The sequence below is a fragment of the Echinops telfairi genome, unplaced genomic scaffold, assembly GCF_000313985.2.
Source record: "Echinops telfairi isolate 266 unplaced genomic scaffold, ASM31398v2 ScPeMD7_7469;HRSCAF=8507_1, whole genome shotgun sequence".
Lineage (NCBI taxonomy): Eukaryota > Metazoa > Chordata > Mammalia > Afrosoricida > Tenrecidae > Echinops > Echinops telfairi.
The window spans coordinates 89,690,594-89,708,129 of record NW_022111373.1 but is presented as its reverse complement, the minus strand read 5'-3'; the positions used below and the strand labels follow the sequence as shown (position 1 = coordinate 89,708,129).

General features: G+C 38.3%; 1 protein-coding gene across 3 annotated transcripts in view; it reads left to right on the top strand.

The window, feature by feature from the left end:
* The window catches only part of IPO11 (importin 11), a 200,547-nt gene that overhangs the window by 66,103 nt on the left and 116,908 nt on the right, over positions 1-17,536 (top strand). For all 3 annotated transcript variants that reach the window (XM_045285112.1, XM_045285111.1, XM_004703583.2), the window contains exons 10-15: positions 1,026-1,218; positions 2,232-2,384; positions 3,769-3,812; positions 6,606-6,696; positions 10,395-10,442; positions 11,431-11,536. In XM_045285112.1, the coding sequence (XP_045141047.1) occupies positions 1,026-1,218; positions 2,232-2,384; positions 3,769-3,812; positions 6,606-6,696; positions 10,395-10,442; positions 11,431-11,536 (635 nt within the window). The remainder of the gene's footprint in view (positions 1-1,025; positions 1,219-2,231; positions 2,385-3,768; positions 3,813-6,605; positions 6,697-10,394; positions 10,443-11,430; positions 11,537-17,536) is intronic.

Below are 17,536 nucleotides of genomic sequence, written 5' to 3'. Positions count from 1 at the left end.
GTGGATCATTGTGATCGGTTCCCTCTTTCTCCCCCACCTTCCCCTTCCCATCCTGGTATGGCTACTCTCCTGGATTCCCTGTGTTTCCAGCTCTTATCTGTACCTGTGTAAATACTCTGGTCTAGCCAGATTTGTAAGGTAGAATTAGGGTCATGATAGTGGGGGAGGAAGCATTGAAGAACTACAGGATAGCTATATGTTTCAGCAGTGCTATACAGCACCCTGACTGGCCTGTCTCCTCCCTGTGACCCTTCTGTAAAGGGATGGATTGGACCTTTTTTTTTGAAGGCTTTCTAAAACATGTTTTTGTTGTTGTTTTAAAATAAACTATTCATGTATGTATTGGAACCCCATAGCAATGCTTCTTAAATGATTTGTTTTTATTATTTGACTACCATGGCCATATAAATGGCATTGTTGTTGTGTGAAACAGATTTGATTCCAAGACATAATGATTCTGTATGACAGAGTAGCTCTGACCCATAGATGATCTAGCTGGAATCTTTTTGAGAGCAAATTGTCAGGTTTTCTTGTTGTTTTTGCTTTCTGCTCTTGCAGAGCTGTTGGCACGTTTGCACCTCTGCCTTTTGGTTAGCCAAATGTCTGATCATAGTTATACCAGAGATCTTTATGAACTGTCGATTCGTAAATTATAAATAAGTAACACATTTATTCCTCTGGGCTACTATTGAAGTCCAACTCAAACCCATTGCCACAGAGTTGATTCTGACTTAGAGCAAACTTGTAAGAGTTCCCAAGGCTATAAATCTTTATGGAAGCAGACCGCCTCATCCTTCTCCTGTGGAGAGGGAAATGCCTCTGAACTACCAACCTGGTAGCAGTGCTTTTTGACTTACCTCGTGATGTGTCCTAAGAAATGCTGTATTGCATATAAACCTGGATATCAAGGCCCAAAACTTGTTAAATGTGTATTATCAAGGCTATATGTAACATAAGTTTTACTTTTGAAATGAGTATATTCTTATATAAAATTAGAAAATTACATTTCTTTCTTTTCTTTATAGCTTTTGGATTTCTTGGACCAGCATCCCTTTTCTTTTACTCCTCTAATTCAGAGATCACTAGAATTTTCTGTAAGCTATGTTTTTACAGAAGTTGGTGAAGGAGTTACATTTGAGCGATTCATTGTCCAGTGCATGAATCTTATTAAGATGATTGTGAAAAATTATGCATATAAGCCATCAAAAAATTTTGAAGGTAATGCTTTATTGATAATTTTACTTTTCATATCATTAATTTAATCTCTGTGGGCAGCAGCTGCTAGTTCTATGTAGTTATTTACTTTGAAATTAAATTATTTTAATGGGAAAAATAAAACATCTCTAGAATATTAAATAGGGATAATGGCTAGAATCTCTATTATGTGAATGCCAGCTTTTAAAATCCAGACAATGAATTTAGTAAATTGTCTATTTGAGGTCACAGAGAAGATCGATTAATGTTTAGAAACTTTGGAATTAAGTACAAAAATAATCACGGCTCATAGTCTGTGCTGCGTCCACTTGAACAGCCGTGCTTTCTCTGAGTATATAAAAAGATGGAGTCATTAAATTATTTGGGGCTCTTTCAGGGGCAGTCTTAGAGAGACATGAGTAAACCACTGCAATGTGTCGTAAGAAAGCCAAAGCCAAACTCAACTGCCATTAAGTCGCGCCTGACCCTGCTCCTTTTGATTTCCATGAGGCGGTTTGTGAGAGTAGAAAGCTTCATCTCTCTCCTGTGGAGCAGGTGGCATTGTAGAACTTTAAACCTTCCAGTTATGCCACCAGAGAGCTGACCTGTTGGTGGTGTAGTTTTGCACTGGGCTGCAAGGTCAGCTCTTTGAAACCCCTGGCCATCCAGCAGGAGAAAGGGCTTTCTATTCCTGTAAAGAGTTACAGTCTCAGAAACTTGGGGACAGTTCTATCCTGTCCTATAGGGTTGCTGTGAGTTAGAATTGATCCGATGGCAGTGATTGAGTGATGGCATCAGGGCTCCCTTGTGAGAACGAGTATGGTAATAAGAAATAAAGTGCTAAGACAACGAACAGGACTGATAGGGGTAAAATGTGACTAGAAGAGAATGTCTCGGAAATGTGTTTAGAGTAAACTCGAAAAATTTTAGTTAAGTGTATCTTTTCTTCCAGAATGTATTATTTTAGTTAAGTTACACAGTTATACTTGGATTGAATATTTGCTTGTGCAATTAACTTTGATATTTTATTTTTCTAGATAGTAGCCCCGAAACTCTTAAAGCTCATAAGATTAAGATGGCGTTTTTCACGTATCCCACTCTGACGGAGATATGTAGGAGATTAGTCTCTCATTATTTTCTGCTAACTGAAGAAGAACTGACAATGTGGGACGAAGATCCGGAAGGCTTCAGTAAGAACTAATTTTTTAGTTTTACTGCTTCTTTTCTTTCCCGTCAAAATACGTGATAAGCAATTATCATGTATTTGACTGACACATTTAATAACATGCAACAATAACCATATGGCGCATTTGATCCTACAATTTTGGTTTTCTATAACTATGTCTTTGTTACCTGCAGGAAAATTAAATACCAAACAAAATATACAGAAAATGAATAGCTTGTTGAGTATGTGGAAATTTGTGCAAAGACACCTTTTTACTTTCTAGATGCACTAATGACTGTAGTACGCATTTTAAGACAAATATATGGATAGGTAGAATAAATATACTGGGATTTTGTTAATAGAAAATCAAAGGAATAATTTTCCAAATAAAGTTCCTATGTAAATTGCTTCGCTTGATATCTCTAGTCACCCCTTTGGCCAGATGACCTTGTGTAACATGAACACATCTTTCTTCTTAATTTCTGATTGCCTTAGATTTTCTGGAATACACTATATTACTCTTTGGGCCATTTGAAAATAATTTAAATTTTTATAGAAGATACACCATTTAATTCCATAGTGCATGTTTCTTCTTAGTTAAAATCTTAGGTGTCCTTATTTTCTTTATGCAATATGTATATATAATACTATATAAATCATTGAGTTCCTAATTTTTAAAAAAGTTTTAAAGTATTTTCAATATAAGTATAGGCAAGTTATAGAGAATGTGACTAATCATTTTAATTTTTGAAACATTATTATTGTAATGAAAATGTAGTGATTCTCAGTATTATATATATGCCTACTCCCCACTTATCTCACCCAGCATCTGACACTCACGACATTAATAAACTATTCAGTACCATTTTGTGTATTAATGTATGTTGTGCTGTAACAAATGGTAAGGTGTCAAGTGGGTGGTGCTGTGATTCTCTGTGGTGTTGTTTAGCAGCGACTATGTAACGATGAAGTTTTAGTTCATTTTATAATATGATACGATTGTCCTTCCGTTTTGCATAACGTTGATTGTCGCATAAGGACCTGGTCTTTGGAATTAAACAATTGTTGATAAGTGAAGAGGAAGTGTAGTGATAGTATACCAGGTGATGTCAGATGCTTTGGAAATGACAAAATACTTTAAGCATTCCACCATCAAGAATTTTTAGTGAACATGAGAACCCTTATGAACGTCAGCACTCTATGAGCTAGACTGTGGTTATATGTAATATAATGAAGAAATACTTTTAACCCCTTGTGTTCCATGAATTCACTTCCAGTGCTATGTTTAGAACAATTTTCACATATATTGTCCTAATATACCCTCAAGCCTTTGTTTCTCAAACTAAGATTTTGAAAATAATCATTATTGCGTTTCTGAGGAACATCATTTTCCATATTTTTAATTGCAGCAGTGGAAGAAACTGGAGGAGATTCTTGGAAATATAGTTTGAGGGTAAGTATTACATTGAATGAAAAATGGATTGGGGAAAACTTTAGCATTCCATAGCTCTTGGTGAAGAATGGCATTCCATTGAAGATTCCAAGCATTTCAGAGAGAGAAAACTATTTGCAAGAAACTATACTTGAGAGGAGTGTATTTAAATTCTGAGTTTTAAACTGAATTTTTCTTGTAGTTAACTTTTGTTTTGCAGAGTGAGTTTTTCTTCAATTTGTAGTCAGATTGATTGGTAAGCAGTGGCCAGTGTGCCATTGCTGTGCGGAGCCCTGGTTAAGCAATTTAGGTTAAGCACTTGCCGCTAATTGAAAAAAGTCCATTTGAACCCACAGCTTCTCCTTGGGAGAAAGATGTGGCAGTCTGTTTCCCGAAAGATTTACAGCCTTGGATTTGACTAGATGACAATGCTCCAGGAAGTCAAAGCTGCAGAATTCTGACTGGAATGATAGCCTCCCAAGTAGTTCAGAAATTAAAGATTTCTCTTAAGCATTCTTTTTTACTTTTTCACTGCCTTAAGTACACGTGTAACACAACATTTGCCACTTTAGCCATGTTTATGTTTAAAATTTAGGATCATTATCGCATATAACCGTTACCACATTTTCTACCACCCTTAGTAAAAATGCACTGCTCCTTAAGCAGTGTCTATATGTCTTTGCCTATTCTGGATATTCCATGTAAGTGGGGTCTGTTATGTGTCCTTTTGTGTCTGACTGATGTCACTGAGCCGCCTAGTGTGTTCAAGCTTCAGCCACATTATAGTAAGTGCCAGAACGTCATTTTTCTTTATGGCACGGTGTCTGTATGCCACTTTGTTGGTTCATTTATTCATGGACACGTGGGTTATTTCCACTTTTTGGCTGGTTGATTTTGTAGTAAACATTAATGTTCAATCTGCATTTCTCCTTTCAAATTATTGAGTATCTAGGAGAAGAATTAGTAGATCACATGGTTATTCTATTTGTAGACTATGTAGATCATATGGTTTAAATATTTGAAGAATTTGTAGGCATTTCATGTATTACCTCGTGTGATTTTAAGGAACAGGCCATCGTTTTACTTTCAGCTATGAAAACCAAACCTGCTGTTGTTGTTACTTCTGACTCATGGTGACCTTATAGGTCATAGTAGAACTGACCCATAGGTTTTACAAGGCTGTACATCCTCTTTTTAAAAATCATTTTATTGGGGCGCGTACAACTCTTATCACAATCCATCCATCCATCCATTGTATGTCAAGCACATTTGTACATTTGTTGCCCTCATCGTTCTCAAAACATTTGCTTTCTACTTGAGCCCTTGGTATCAGCTCCTCGTTTCCCTCCCCCCCCCATCCCCTTTCCCTCACAAACCCTTGATAATTTATAAATTATTATTCTGTCATATCTTACACAGTCCGATGTCTCCCTTCACCCACTTTTCTGTTGTCCGCCCTCCAGGGAGTAGGTTATATATCGATCCTTGTGATGGACTGGCTGTACATCCTTAAGGATTTATAGGACTGCCACTCTTTCTCATATAGAGTTGCTGGTGAGCTTAAACTGCCCACCTGTTGGTTAGCAGCTGAGTACTTAACTACTGCACCACCAGGTCGCAACACTGCAACTCTCTAAAAGAATACAGAAGGTGATTTGCCTTTGAGATTTATCACTTGCGATATTTGGGTTATTCTTTTTGCTAAGACTGACATTTATGTTGTGTGCCCTTATAGTGTCCAGCAATGTGTTTGACGCGTAGTGACTCTATAAGACAAAGCATGTACGCTCGCGCGCGTACACAAAGTATACATACAAAGTATATATAAGGGTTTGTTTGGGCTTAAATATTTATGGAAACGGATTGTAACAGTTTTCTCCCATAAAGCCATAAGTGATTTCAAATTGCTGGCTTTTTGGTTAGCAGCCAAACTCTTAACCACTGTGCTACCACTGTCCTAGATTAGCTATTTAGTTACTGTTTTTTAACAACTATGTGAACTGTTTTTAGGTTTATAAGCTTGCATAGAAAGCTAGTTCTAAATCACATAAATAATTAGTACTTTACATTGGAAAAATTGCTACATTAAAAATTGGAATAATATGAACCCTTCTCTATCTGAAGCCTAGTACTTTGTTTATTAACTCCTAATTTATAATCTATTTTATATAACTACAATACCTGCAAATTTGGGTTATTTTGATATACATTTAAATTCTACGTATTTCAAAGATTGATTTCAAGGGTAATGTACAATGCCTTTCAATTTTAATGATAGTTTCTTTATATTAAGAAATACCTAGTTATTCAGAACCTTAAAAAACAAAAGAAATTAATGTGTTTTTCTATGAATACTACAGAATTAACTTGTGCCTGTAATTTACTGCATGAAGGATTCATGTGGTAAATTTATGAGTTGCTATTATTGCTTATATTGTTATTAATATGTAATTGTTAGCATATTAGTTGTGGTCACTCATATATACAATAAATGAATGTGATTCCAGAATGCTTTACTTTATAGTATGCTTAATTAAAAATATAAACTATTTGCCTAATGTAGTTTAAATTGTGCCAAATGATTGAAGTAGTAAAATAAACTTCGTTTATGATATGAATTTGATTATTATTGTCTTTTTCCCCCACAGTAACCTTTACAGAAAGCAGTTCTATTAAAAAAAAAAACAAATTAAGAATTGAAACATGTTCAAAGGTTTAAAATGTCAAGAATGAACCTCCTTTGTTTCATTGTGGAATTATTCAGTACAACATACCTTTATTTTTATTAGGAAATTGTCTTTTTTCCCTCTCCAGCCTTGCACTGAAGTACTGTTTATAGATATATTCCATGAATATAATCAAACTCTTACTCCTGTACTTCTAGAAATGATGCAGACACTTCAAGGTGAGGTTTATTTTGTGACAAATTTAGTTTATCCACTTAATTAATGCTCATTTAAGATGATTTGAGCGCCTGCCGTGGGCAGTGTGTTATTTCCTTTGTCTTCTTGAAAGTGCCAAATTGGAGATAGGCCTTGACTTGCAGTTTTGAAAGTTAGGTTTTTGTATCGTAAACATAATAGCAAAAAAAAAAAAGGCAGGCAGGCAGCAGTATTGTCTATTGCTTAGGGAAATAATCTTTTGCATGTTCTGGAAAGTAGTGAGCGCAGAGATTAAAATTCTAAATAAATGTTAGTGTAGTATGGTGGCATGGAGTGGAAGGAAGATGATGCAGGTTAGTGAGAATGCTACAGTGAGAGTTACAGCAGTTGATCACGCTCGTTACACAAATCATTAACAGTGATTTATGATTATGCCTTTTGAGCTAGAATTTAAGTTTCAGGAGACAGTGATTGTATCTATCGTGTTCACTGTATGTTTACTCAATAAATACTCGATTGCTTGACTTTGACAGCTGGTTGAATTTGTTGTCTAAGGGAGGATGATGAAAGATGATCCTGAGCTCTCCAGTTATATAGCTGGAGGGAGAACGAGGGACCAGGTCTTATCATAGCATATTCATTTGGAAACAACATTAATTTATTATTTGACTTAGTTTTAAAAGAATTTTCTTGATAATTGACAAACAATTGACAATTCATTTTAAAGTTGGAGATACAGATGTAATGTAGGACAAATCTATAAGGAGTCTTGGTAGTAAAAAATGTTTGAGGAGAGAACCTGAGAATTTTAACTATAGTGATATGTGGAAAGGAAAAGTCTGTTAAGCACCCCCTCCCTCCCCAATTTAAAAAGGGATCTCGGGCATACAAAGAGCAGTATGAGGGTGCATCCTGGAGAAGAGCATGTTGTTCAAAGTAGTAAGTGCTGTCAGAAGAACACAGCCAATGGCCTGAGAGAATAGAGAATAAATTAGTGAGTTGTTTAGAATCACATGGTAAGGCACCAGACTTTGAGTATGTGGTGAAATGGAAATGACAGGCAGCGGAGAGTCCTGCTCTGTTGGTAGTAGTAAGAGGATGAAGAAATAGAAGAACTGACAGGACAGAAGAGAGAGTTTACGAAGTAAGCCCTGCAGATAGATTAGAACTGATAAAAGAATAGAGCATTTTCTAAGTGGAGGGCAGCACAGTAGGGACTGGCTAGTTCCCATGTAGTGTGGGGATTACTACTTCGTACAAAGTGAAGGATAAGACTGAATTAAAAAAAAATCATTTTATTAGGGGCTCAAACAACTCTTATCACAATCCATACATACCTCAATTGTGTAAAGCACATTTGTACATTCATTGCCCTCATCATTCTCAAACATTTGCTCCCCACCTAAGCCCTTGGCATCAGCTCCTCATTTTTTCCCCTTCCCTTATGAATCCTTGATAATTTATAAATTATTATTTTGTCATATCTTGCACTGTATGACATCTCCCTTGACCCACTTTTCTGTTGTCCTTCCCCCAGAGAGGAGGTTATATGTAGATCCTTGTAATTGGTTCCCCCTCTCTAACCCACTGTCCCTCCACCTTCCTGGTGTTACCACTCTCACCACTGTCCTGAAGGGATCATCCCCCCTGGATTCTCTGTTTCCAGTTCCTATCTGTACCAGTGTACATCCTCTGGTCTAGGCAGATTTGTAAGGTAGAATTGGGATCATGACAGTGTGTGGGGAGGAAGCATTTAGGAACTAGAGGAAAGTTGTATATTTTACCATTGCTACTCTGCATCCTGACTGGCTCATCTCCTCCCCGGTACCCTTCCCATAAGGGGATGTACAGTTGCCTACTAATGGGCTTTGTGTCTCCACCTCACAATCCCCCTCATTCACAATGATAACATGTTTTGTTCTGATGATTCCTGATACCTCATCCCTTTCAACACTTCGTGATCACACAGGCTGGTGTGCTTCTTCCGTGGGGCTTTGTTGCTTCTGAGCTAGATGGCTGCTTGTTTACCTTCAAGCCTTTAAGAACCCAGACGCTATATCTTTTGATAGCCGGGCACCATCAGCTTTCTTCACCACATTTGCTTGTGCACCCGCTTTGTCTTCAGCGATTGTGTCAGGAAGGTGAGACTCATGGAATGCCAGTTTAATAGAACCAAGTATTTTTGTACTGAGGGAGTACTTGAGTGGAGGCCCAATGTCCATCTGCTACCTTAGTACGAAACCTATAAATATATGCAAATAGATCTATTTCTACATCCTCATAGATATATTTACATTTGTACATGCCTTTATTTAGACCTCTGTAAATGCCCGTTACCTCCTAGCTCTTTCCTCTATTTCCTTTTACTTTCCTCTTGTCCCACTGTCATGCTCAGCCTTATTTGGGTTACAGTTATTTCTCTCGGTTACATTACCCTTGGTTACGCCCTACCAGGCCTCCCACACCCTCCTCACCACCGATTTGGATCACTTGTTGTTCCTTTGTCCCTGGGTTTGTTACCACTACTACCTTTCCCCCCATCTTCCCCTCTCCCATGTCCCCCCAGAACTGTCAGTCCCGTTGTTTTCTTCTCCAGATTGTTCATCCAGCCTATTTTATATAGACAGACCGGCAGAGATAATAACATGCACAAAACAAGACAGCAAAACAAAGTAACAAAGTAAAACAAAACAACACCAAAAAGCCAATGACAGAAAACCAAAACACAACAACAAGAAAGAAAAGCTTGCAGATAGTTCAAGGACTGTTTGTTGGCTTTTAGGTGTGTTTTCTAGTTGCTTCTGTTGGATCGCCAATCCCCGACCCCAAAGTCTATTTTTGGTATTCCCTCCGGACTTTGTTGCTCTGTTCCCCTTGCTGTTCTGTTTCAAGTCCTTAGTGTTTTGCCTCAGTGTGGTGGGATCAGGTTGCGCGCAATTCCCACACTGTGTCTCCAGTGTTGTCCCCTGTATGGTTATGGGTCATTGAGGGATGTGTCGTGGTGTCTCATAGTGGGACTGGCCATATTGTCATCTCTGTGGATTGGATGCTCTGAGCGGGAATATTGTTCTCAAGGCTTGGTGGGCCAGGATGTGCTCCACTCTCTCTTCCTCCCCCTTCATTTGCTCCCGTGTGCTCTGATGAGACATGTCCTTCTCCCAGAGCTGCAGCTTCAATGCTGTCCTCTGAAATAAATTCTTGTGAGGGGAGGGGCAGTTGTCCAGGTAATTGGGATTGGGCCCTGCCCCTCAGGCCTTTCCACTGGTTCCCTTAGGCTGAATATTTTTATATAGGGAATAGGGCAAAGAAAGAAAAAAGAGGATAGGAGTATTTCGGCCACTTGGATGGCTTCTCACTAGAGTAAGGGACAGTGCCGTTTTCTGAAAATTAGTGGGTTCAGCGGATTAAATATGCCTGAGATAGCTTTTGAGAGCATTGTGATAGATCAACAAGAAATGAATGAAAAGATTACAGAGAATTCTGAAGGTCAGTGCCTGGACTGCTTTGCTATCCACTGAGCACCTCAAGAAAGGTCTAGGGGTTGGAAGAGGAAAGAGTGCTAACTAGACTGTAGGTGAGAAAATTATTATGATACTTTCCCAATATATTTTATATGATTGTAAAACTAATCAACATAACTTAAAATGTATTTTTAAAAATTAACACTACAACAACAAAGCAAAGCAAGCTTGTTTACCTTTACAAATGTTTGTTTTTTCAGGGCCGACCAATGTGGAAGATATGAATGCATTGTTAATCAAAGATGCTGGTATGGTAAACTTCAGTAATTTAGAAATAATTAATTTCTTCAGTGCATTTAGCATCTTGTTTTGTGCCAGTTTTTGTGCTTAGAAAGTTGATATATAAATTTGGGGTAAATAAGGAAAGTGGTAGGGAAGATAACTTAGTAAACAGACTGCATAGAACAGGATGACTAATCCTAAAATAGGTAGTAATCTGGTAGTGCTGTGGGAAAAAAAAGATATAATTTTGGGTGCTGAGGATGAAGGCTCTTTGAGAGATCTAATATAAGAACACAGGAAACATAAAAGTTGCCTCTGCATATGGGAGGCCATGGGATGCGAGTTCCAGGTACAAGTTGTGTGTGCAACAACTTGATAAAAGAAAGTAAACTTAAATTTTGAACCATGAGTACTTTGGTTTGACTGAAACACAGGTTAGCGGATTGTGAGTGATGGAGAGATGAAGCTGGAGAGAGAAGCAGAGACCAGATCATGTAATATATCCATTTGGAAACAAATTAATGTATAATTGGAGTTAAATATTTTGAAAAGAATTTTATTTTATCTGAATGCACTAAGGAGTGTCTAGGGTAGCGGTTTTCAACCTGTGGGTCGCCACCCCGTTGTGGGTGGTGTCCAACGAACGACCCTTTCACAGGGTTTCCCCGATTCATAATAGTAGCAAAAGTACAGCTATGAAGTGGCAGCGAAAATAATTTTATGGTTGGGGGATCACCATAACGCGAGGAACTGTATTAAAGGGTTGTGGCAATAGGAAGGTTGAAAACCACTGGTCTAGGGGGGGAAAGTGAATTTGCTTAGATGCTGTTCTTAAAATATTTACTTAAATAATTTCCTGGATTAACACATTGCATATTTGCCTCTACTTATAAATTAAATATTTCAAAATTGTCCCTAGTGCTTTACGTTTTTGCACTTTGTATTCATAAACTATCATAATTGAATAAAAGCCCAGTATCTAACATTTTTTTTTCTTTTGACTTTTCTCCTCAGTGTATAATGCTATGGGATTAGCTGCTTATGAGCTGTTTGACAGTGTTGATTTTGATCAGTGGTTTAAAAACCAACTTCTTCCAGAATTACAAGTAATTCATAATAGGCAAGTATATAAAGTTTGTTTTATTACTCATTTTACCTTTATTTTCTAAGTACGATAAGAATTAAAATTGTTTACAGTTTAAAAAGTCAGTGTTTGACTTGCAGGTAGTAGCTAGGGTAGAACGAATTGGACGTGAAGTTTATAACTGAAAAGTAAGCCAAATACATTGTTGTTTTACAGTTTTACTTCACATAAGAATTGTGGTACCTAGGATGCGTTTGTTTCGATATAAGGTAGCAGGAGAAAAGAAGTAGGACTGTTTGGAACGGACCAATAGAGGTCGCTGGGACCCAGGAAGACAACATGCACACTAAAGAAAATCATTGGTGGTCTGGACCTGATGTCAGAATTAGCCGAACTAAAATAACACCTACAAAAGGTGACTTCTTTGGGAGCATAATGCAAGTACTGTATATACTCGAGTATAAGCTGACCTGAATATCAGACGAGGCACCTGATTTTACCACAAAGACTTCATTAAAAATGTACTGAAAAACTCTGCTTCTACAAAAGTATATATAGTGTGGGGGGGGGAGAGAGTAGAATGGTGTGTTAGACAGGGTTCTCTAGAGAGATAAAACCAAATTGCTGATAATTTAATATATTTTTTATAAAGATAATTAGATATCTAACAAGTAATGAGCTGTTAAATCATATACAGATAAATATATAATACAAGAAAGAAACAATTAAATTATAAAACACTGCAAATGGCTCAATTCAACTCACTCCCGTGAGACAGTTGTGAGAGACTATCAGTCCTTTACAAGTCTAGTCTGCTGCCAGTTCTTCCTCTATTCATAGAGAGAGCTAGGCTATGTGGGCACAGCAGCCAATCAGAAGGCAGGTCACCAACTGCCAGCCAGGTCACCAACCGCCAGTCCCCAGCTCCAGAGATGTCTTAAAGGGACCTCAACTTACAGCGGCACAGTCCACAGGCTAGGCGTCCCACAGGTAGTATAGCCTTTAAATTGAGGCACAGGACAAGCAAGGCAGCCACACACTGGTCCAATGATCACAGAGCGAGAGACAAAGGCGAGACTCACCAAGCCATATATCTCTCTGCTCTTCAGTTAATCCCACTTTTGTTTATTGGTCAGGCTGGCACAATAAACTATCTCAAATGGGAAATAAAGAAGCAGTGGAAAAAGCATTTCGGACACTCAGAAAAGCATTTTGAGCTCTTTATTAAAGTGCCTGATTCAATAGTAAATAGTAAATAGCACCAGTCATGTGGTCTTTAGTGGGACTTCACCTTGTTCTTATTTTGGCCTTAGTATTGTAAATTTAGTCTTGGAAACCCTCAGGGGCAGTGCTGCTCCCTTGTACAGGGTCACTGTGAATCAGAATCATTTTGATGGCAATGAGTCGTGTCAAGTCCCAAATATTTGGAGATCGAAAAAGTTTTAAAAAGTCCAAACACTTGCAAGGTACTAGTCTGCTACCATCACCTTCCACCCCGTTCTTTGAATGTATTCAAATCGTCATGTTTCTGGTTTCTGAAAATCACTGCTTTGTCCCACGAAACTCGGGAACAGTTGAGGAAATGACTCACGTGATGGTAAGTGCTGTTCAGTGCAAAATCCGAAGGTCAGGCAGGGGTAAGCCAGATGCTGGGACCAGAGGACACACTGCTTTTGGGTCGTGGTGGAGATTAAATCTCACCAGCTGCTTCTCAGTGGGCTCAGTGTATATGCAGCAGAATGGTACTGCAGGAAATCCTAGTCCAAATGACTCAGACAAATCCTGTCAGTATCTTCCTCCGCCTTTTTAGTAGACCCATGCAAGGACACGTTGTTAGGTGGGAGTTACATGGTGCAATCATATTTCACCCAAACGCAATAATTTATTCTCCAGCTCTGGCCTGTATCTTCTGTCTGCACTTTGGACTTGGGCCTCTGGCAGGATGTTTCCAGTAGGCATTGGCTTTTTCGTTCTCCTCTCATCTTTTTCATAGTATTGTGTACATCTATTCCAAGTTATACTAACCAGGATCCTATTGAAGAGTGTGTTTCACACTGTGCACACCCTCTACTGATGGCAGGTTTTAATCTCATCCTATTCCTATTTGTCAGCAGATAATGAGCTCCAAAATGGGACTATGCTCATAAATGTATGAAACCCAGAATTATAACATGTCACTAGGGATTATGACTGGAAAGGCCATATTAATTGAATAGCTGATGTGAAAATTCCATTGTCATTTAATTATATTTTCCTTGAACTTTTTGGAGCCCTTCTCTAATATGAATAAATAATAAAAGAATTTGTTTCTCTTTCAGCTTAGGCTACTAAAAATTTTGACTTGCATTATGTTTCTGTTGACAGAGCTGATGTAGGCCTTTCCCCCCTGAAACCTAGTGTGTATATGAAGCTGGGGATCTTGTTAAAATGCAGGCTCTGATTTATCAGGTCTGCATAAAGAATTATTCCTGAAGCTGGTCCCGGGACTGTATTTTGAGGATCACTTAACTCTGTTCTTAATTCTGCCCTGAAGTGAGTGCTTCCTTGGACCCTTTCTGATCTCCGGCCTCTGTATTAGAGAGTTCAATGTGACCATCTCAAAGGACTCAAGCCAACAGTTTAAGCTTCTGTGGATCCTCCATTGTTCTCTCTGAGTGTTGCTTTAGTTACACTTTTGTGACTGTTCAAAAACTTCTTTCCTTGAAGTGGCATTTTTTTTCTTCTTCAATTTCATTTTTTTCCCAATAGTGTTTTTCTAAAATGCCTGCTCAAATCCTATTTCTATCCGTCCATTCCGTTCTTTCTCTTTTCTGAAATCCTAGTCTATGTCTATCTTTGCTTTCTTTCGGTTTGTTATATAAAATGCTTGAAGTAAGAAAACATTTGTGTATTACGTATATATAATTTTAACGATAGGTTCTTTCTAGCACTCAATAGTCTTAAGTTTATAATTTTCGTAGAGTTCCCTAGAATTAGAAAACCAAAAGGAAGAACGCACTTAGCATCTCTGATCTGGAAAGGACTCAAGGAAAAATTCAAGCCCCAAGTTGCATTTTTGAAAGATTTTATAGGCAAAATATTGAAAGATACAGGAAGCATTCAAAAAAAGATAGAAACCATACACAGAATCACTGTACCAAAAAGAGCTAGTTGACATAACACCATTTCAGGAGGGAGCATGTGAGCAAGAACCAATAGTGCTGAAGGAAGTTCAAATTGCACTGAGTGCAGCAGCTAAAAAGAAGGCTCTAAGAATTTATAGGAAAATGTAAACCTGAACATAATAAACGTTTTTTAAAATGTTTAAAAAAAAGAATTGATGGAATACCAACTGAAATGTTTCAGCAAGCTGTAGAAGCACTCACTCATCAATGCCAGTAAATTTGGAAGAGATTCTTGTTTGTGCCCATTCCAAAGGTGACCCAACAGAGTGCTCAAACTGTAGAATGATATCATTGGTAGCGCACACAAGTAAAATTTTGCATAAGATCATCCATTCAACGACAGTTACAACAGTACATCAACCAGTAACTGCCTTAAGTTCAGTCTGGATTCAGAAGAGGATGTGGAACAAGGATTATCCTTGCTGATGTCAGATGGATGTTGGCTCAAAGGCATTTGACTGTGTGGATCATAATGAACTGTGGATAACCTTAAGAAAAATGGGAATTCCGGAACACTTCCTTGTGTTCATGTGAAACTTATACATGAAACAAAAAGCAGTGGTGCGAACAGTACAAGAGAATATGAGTAGAGCATGGTTTAAAATCAAGAAAGGTGTATGTCAGGGTTGTGACCTCTCACCATACTTCTTCAGTCTGTATGCTGAGCAGATCAGAGAAATGATTACATGAAGGAGAGTGGGGCATCGGGATTGAAAGAAGGCTTATTAACAACTTGCAGTGCACAGACGGCACAATCTTGCTTGCTGAAAGTGAGAAGGCTGTCAAGAACTTTGTGATGTGGCTCAGAGATTATAGCCTTCAGTGGGACTCCACTCAATGTAAGGAAGACCAGTTAGCCTCACAATTGGACTGCTAACTTAACATCACGATCAACGGAGAAAAGGGTGACGCTGTCGAGGAATTTGTGTTACTTGGAGCCACAATTAATGTTCATGGAAGCAGCAGTCAAGAGATTATAAGATGCACGAGGGGGCATCCCACCCCACCCCCACCCCCGCCAACCCCCAAAACCCAGAATTGCACTGGGTGGAGCGGAGCTTTCCTAGTATGCATTTTTCCAGCTACGCCAGCATTTAGCAACTTCCTCTGAGTAAGTGCCCTGCGGTGGTTCTCTCTGGTCACAGAGAATTTTCCTGCAAAAACAGTTTTGCTGGAGCATCAATTTTTTTGTGATGGCTAATGTAAGAACAGCGTGTGCCTGTGAAATTTTATTCCCTGCTTGGGAAAAAAGCCGCAGAAACTGTTGTGTTGTTGAACACAGCTTGCAAGGATAGTGTTATGTGGAAAACTCATGTGTATGAGTGGATTTCTCGTTTCAAAAAAAGTGTAATGTCGATTGATGACAAACCTTGATCAGGATGTCTGTCAACTTCCTGAATGGATGAAAATGTAGACTCATTGTGTATTTGAGTTTGTTCCACCAGATCAGACTGTTAATCAAGCTTTCTGTTTAGAGGTTTTGAAAAGATAGCATTAACAGTGCGATAAAAAGACCCACTTTGTGGCAGATGGGGATTGGTTTTGCCACCATGCCAGTGCACCTGCTCATGCAGTGTGCTCGTTTTTTTGGCAAAAAACTGCCTGCCTCTCTTGCCCCACCACCTTACTCACCTGACTTTTCCCCTTGCAATTGCTTTTTGCTTCTGCGACTGAAGAGGGACATGAAAGGACAGTGATTTGATTACGTAGAAGAGGTGAAGAAATAAAAACGAGCCATCCAAACGAAATGAGTTTGAAAAAGGTTTTCAAGAGGAATCGCAATTTGACAAATGTATTTAGTGTAATGGAGAGTACTTTGAAAGTGAATAAGGTTTTGTTTTTTTTTGTTTTTTGTAAAAAGATTTAGCTGGGGGGAGGGGGCGGAGGAGAGATTCCAGTGGGGTTTTTGTTTTGTAACCCCTTGTATATCATTAGGTAAATCTGTACAAGACCCTTTCGAGGAGTAAAGGAACAGGATGTTACTTTGAGAAATACGGTGCTCCTGACTCAAGCCATGGTATTCTCCATTGCATCATATGCCTGTGAAAGTTGAACATTGAATATGGAAGAACATTGAAGAATTGATGCATTTGAATTGTGGTGCTGGAGAATAATATTGAAAGTACCATGTACCGCTGAAAGCACAAACAGATCTGTATTGAAAGAAGGTCAGAGAGCTCCTTAGAGGCAAGAGTGTCCAGGCTTGGTCTTAAATACTTTGGACATAATATCAGGAGAGACCTGTTCCTGGAAAAGGACATCCAGTTTGGTAAAGTAGAAAGGTGGCCAAAAAGAGGAAGCCCTCAAAGAGACGATTAACACAGTGTGTGTATCAGTGAGGATGGTTCAGGGTCGGCAGTCCTTCGCTCTGCTGTGCACAGAGTCGCTCTAGGTCAGAGCTGATTCAGCGACACCTGACAACAACTACAACAACATATAATTGCTATGTTTTGATTTTTCCTTTTCTTAAGGACCCTTCACTTAATTGATTTTGTTCTGAATCAACTTTGCTACTGGGAACTTGAATTTAATTTCATTCAGAAAAATCGTAAATTTTTTAGCTGACTTGATGGTACCTAACAATAACAAATATATTTTTACAATTTTAATAATACTTTGTAGTTCTCAGCAGTCTTTTAAGATTATAGTTTTTTAAAAACAATATATATTATCTTGTTGCAGTTACATCCAGAGTATAAATAGACACCATATTGCCATTTGGATTCATGTAATATCAAGAGGGTATTCTAGGGTTGGGAACTCTTGTAATTTATTTTGATGTTATAGAGATACAGCAAAACCTACACCAACTCAACAATTTCTGTATGTTCAATTTAGTGACATTTGTTACATACTTTGAATTCCGCAATCA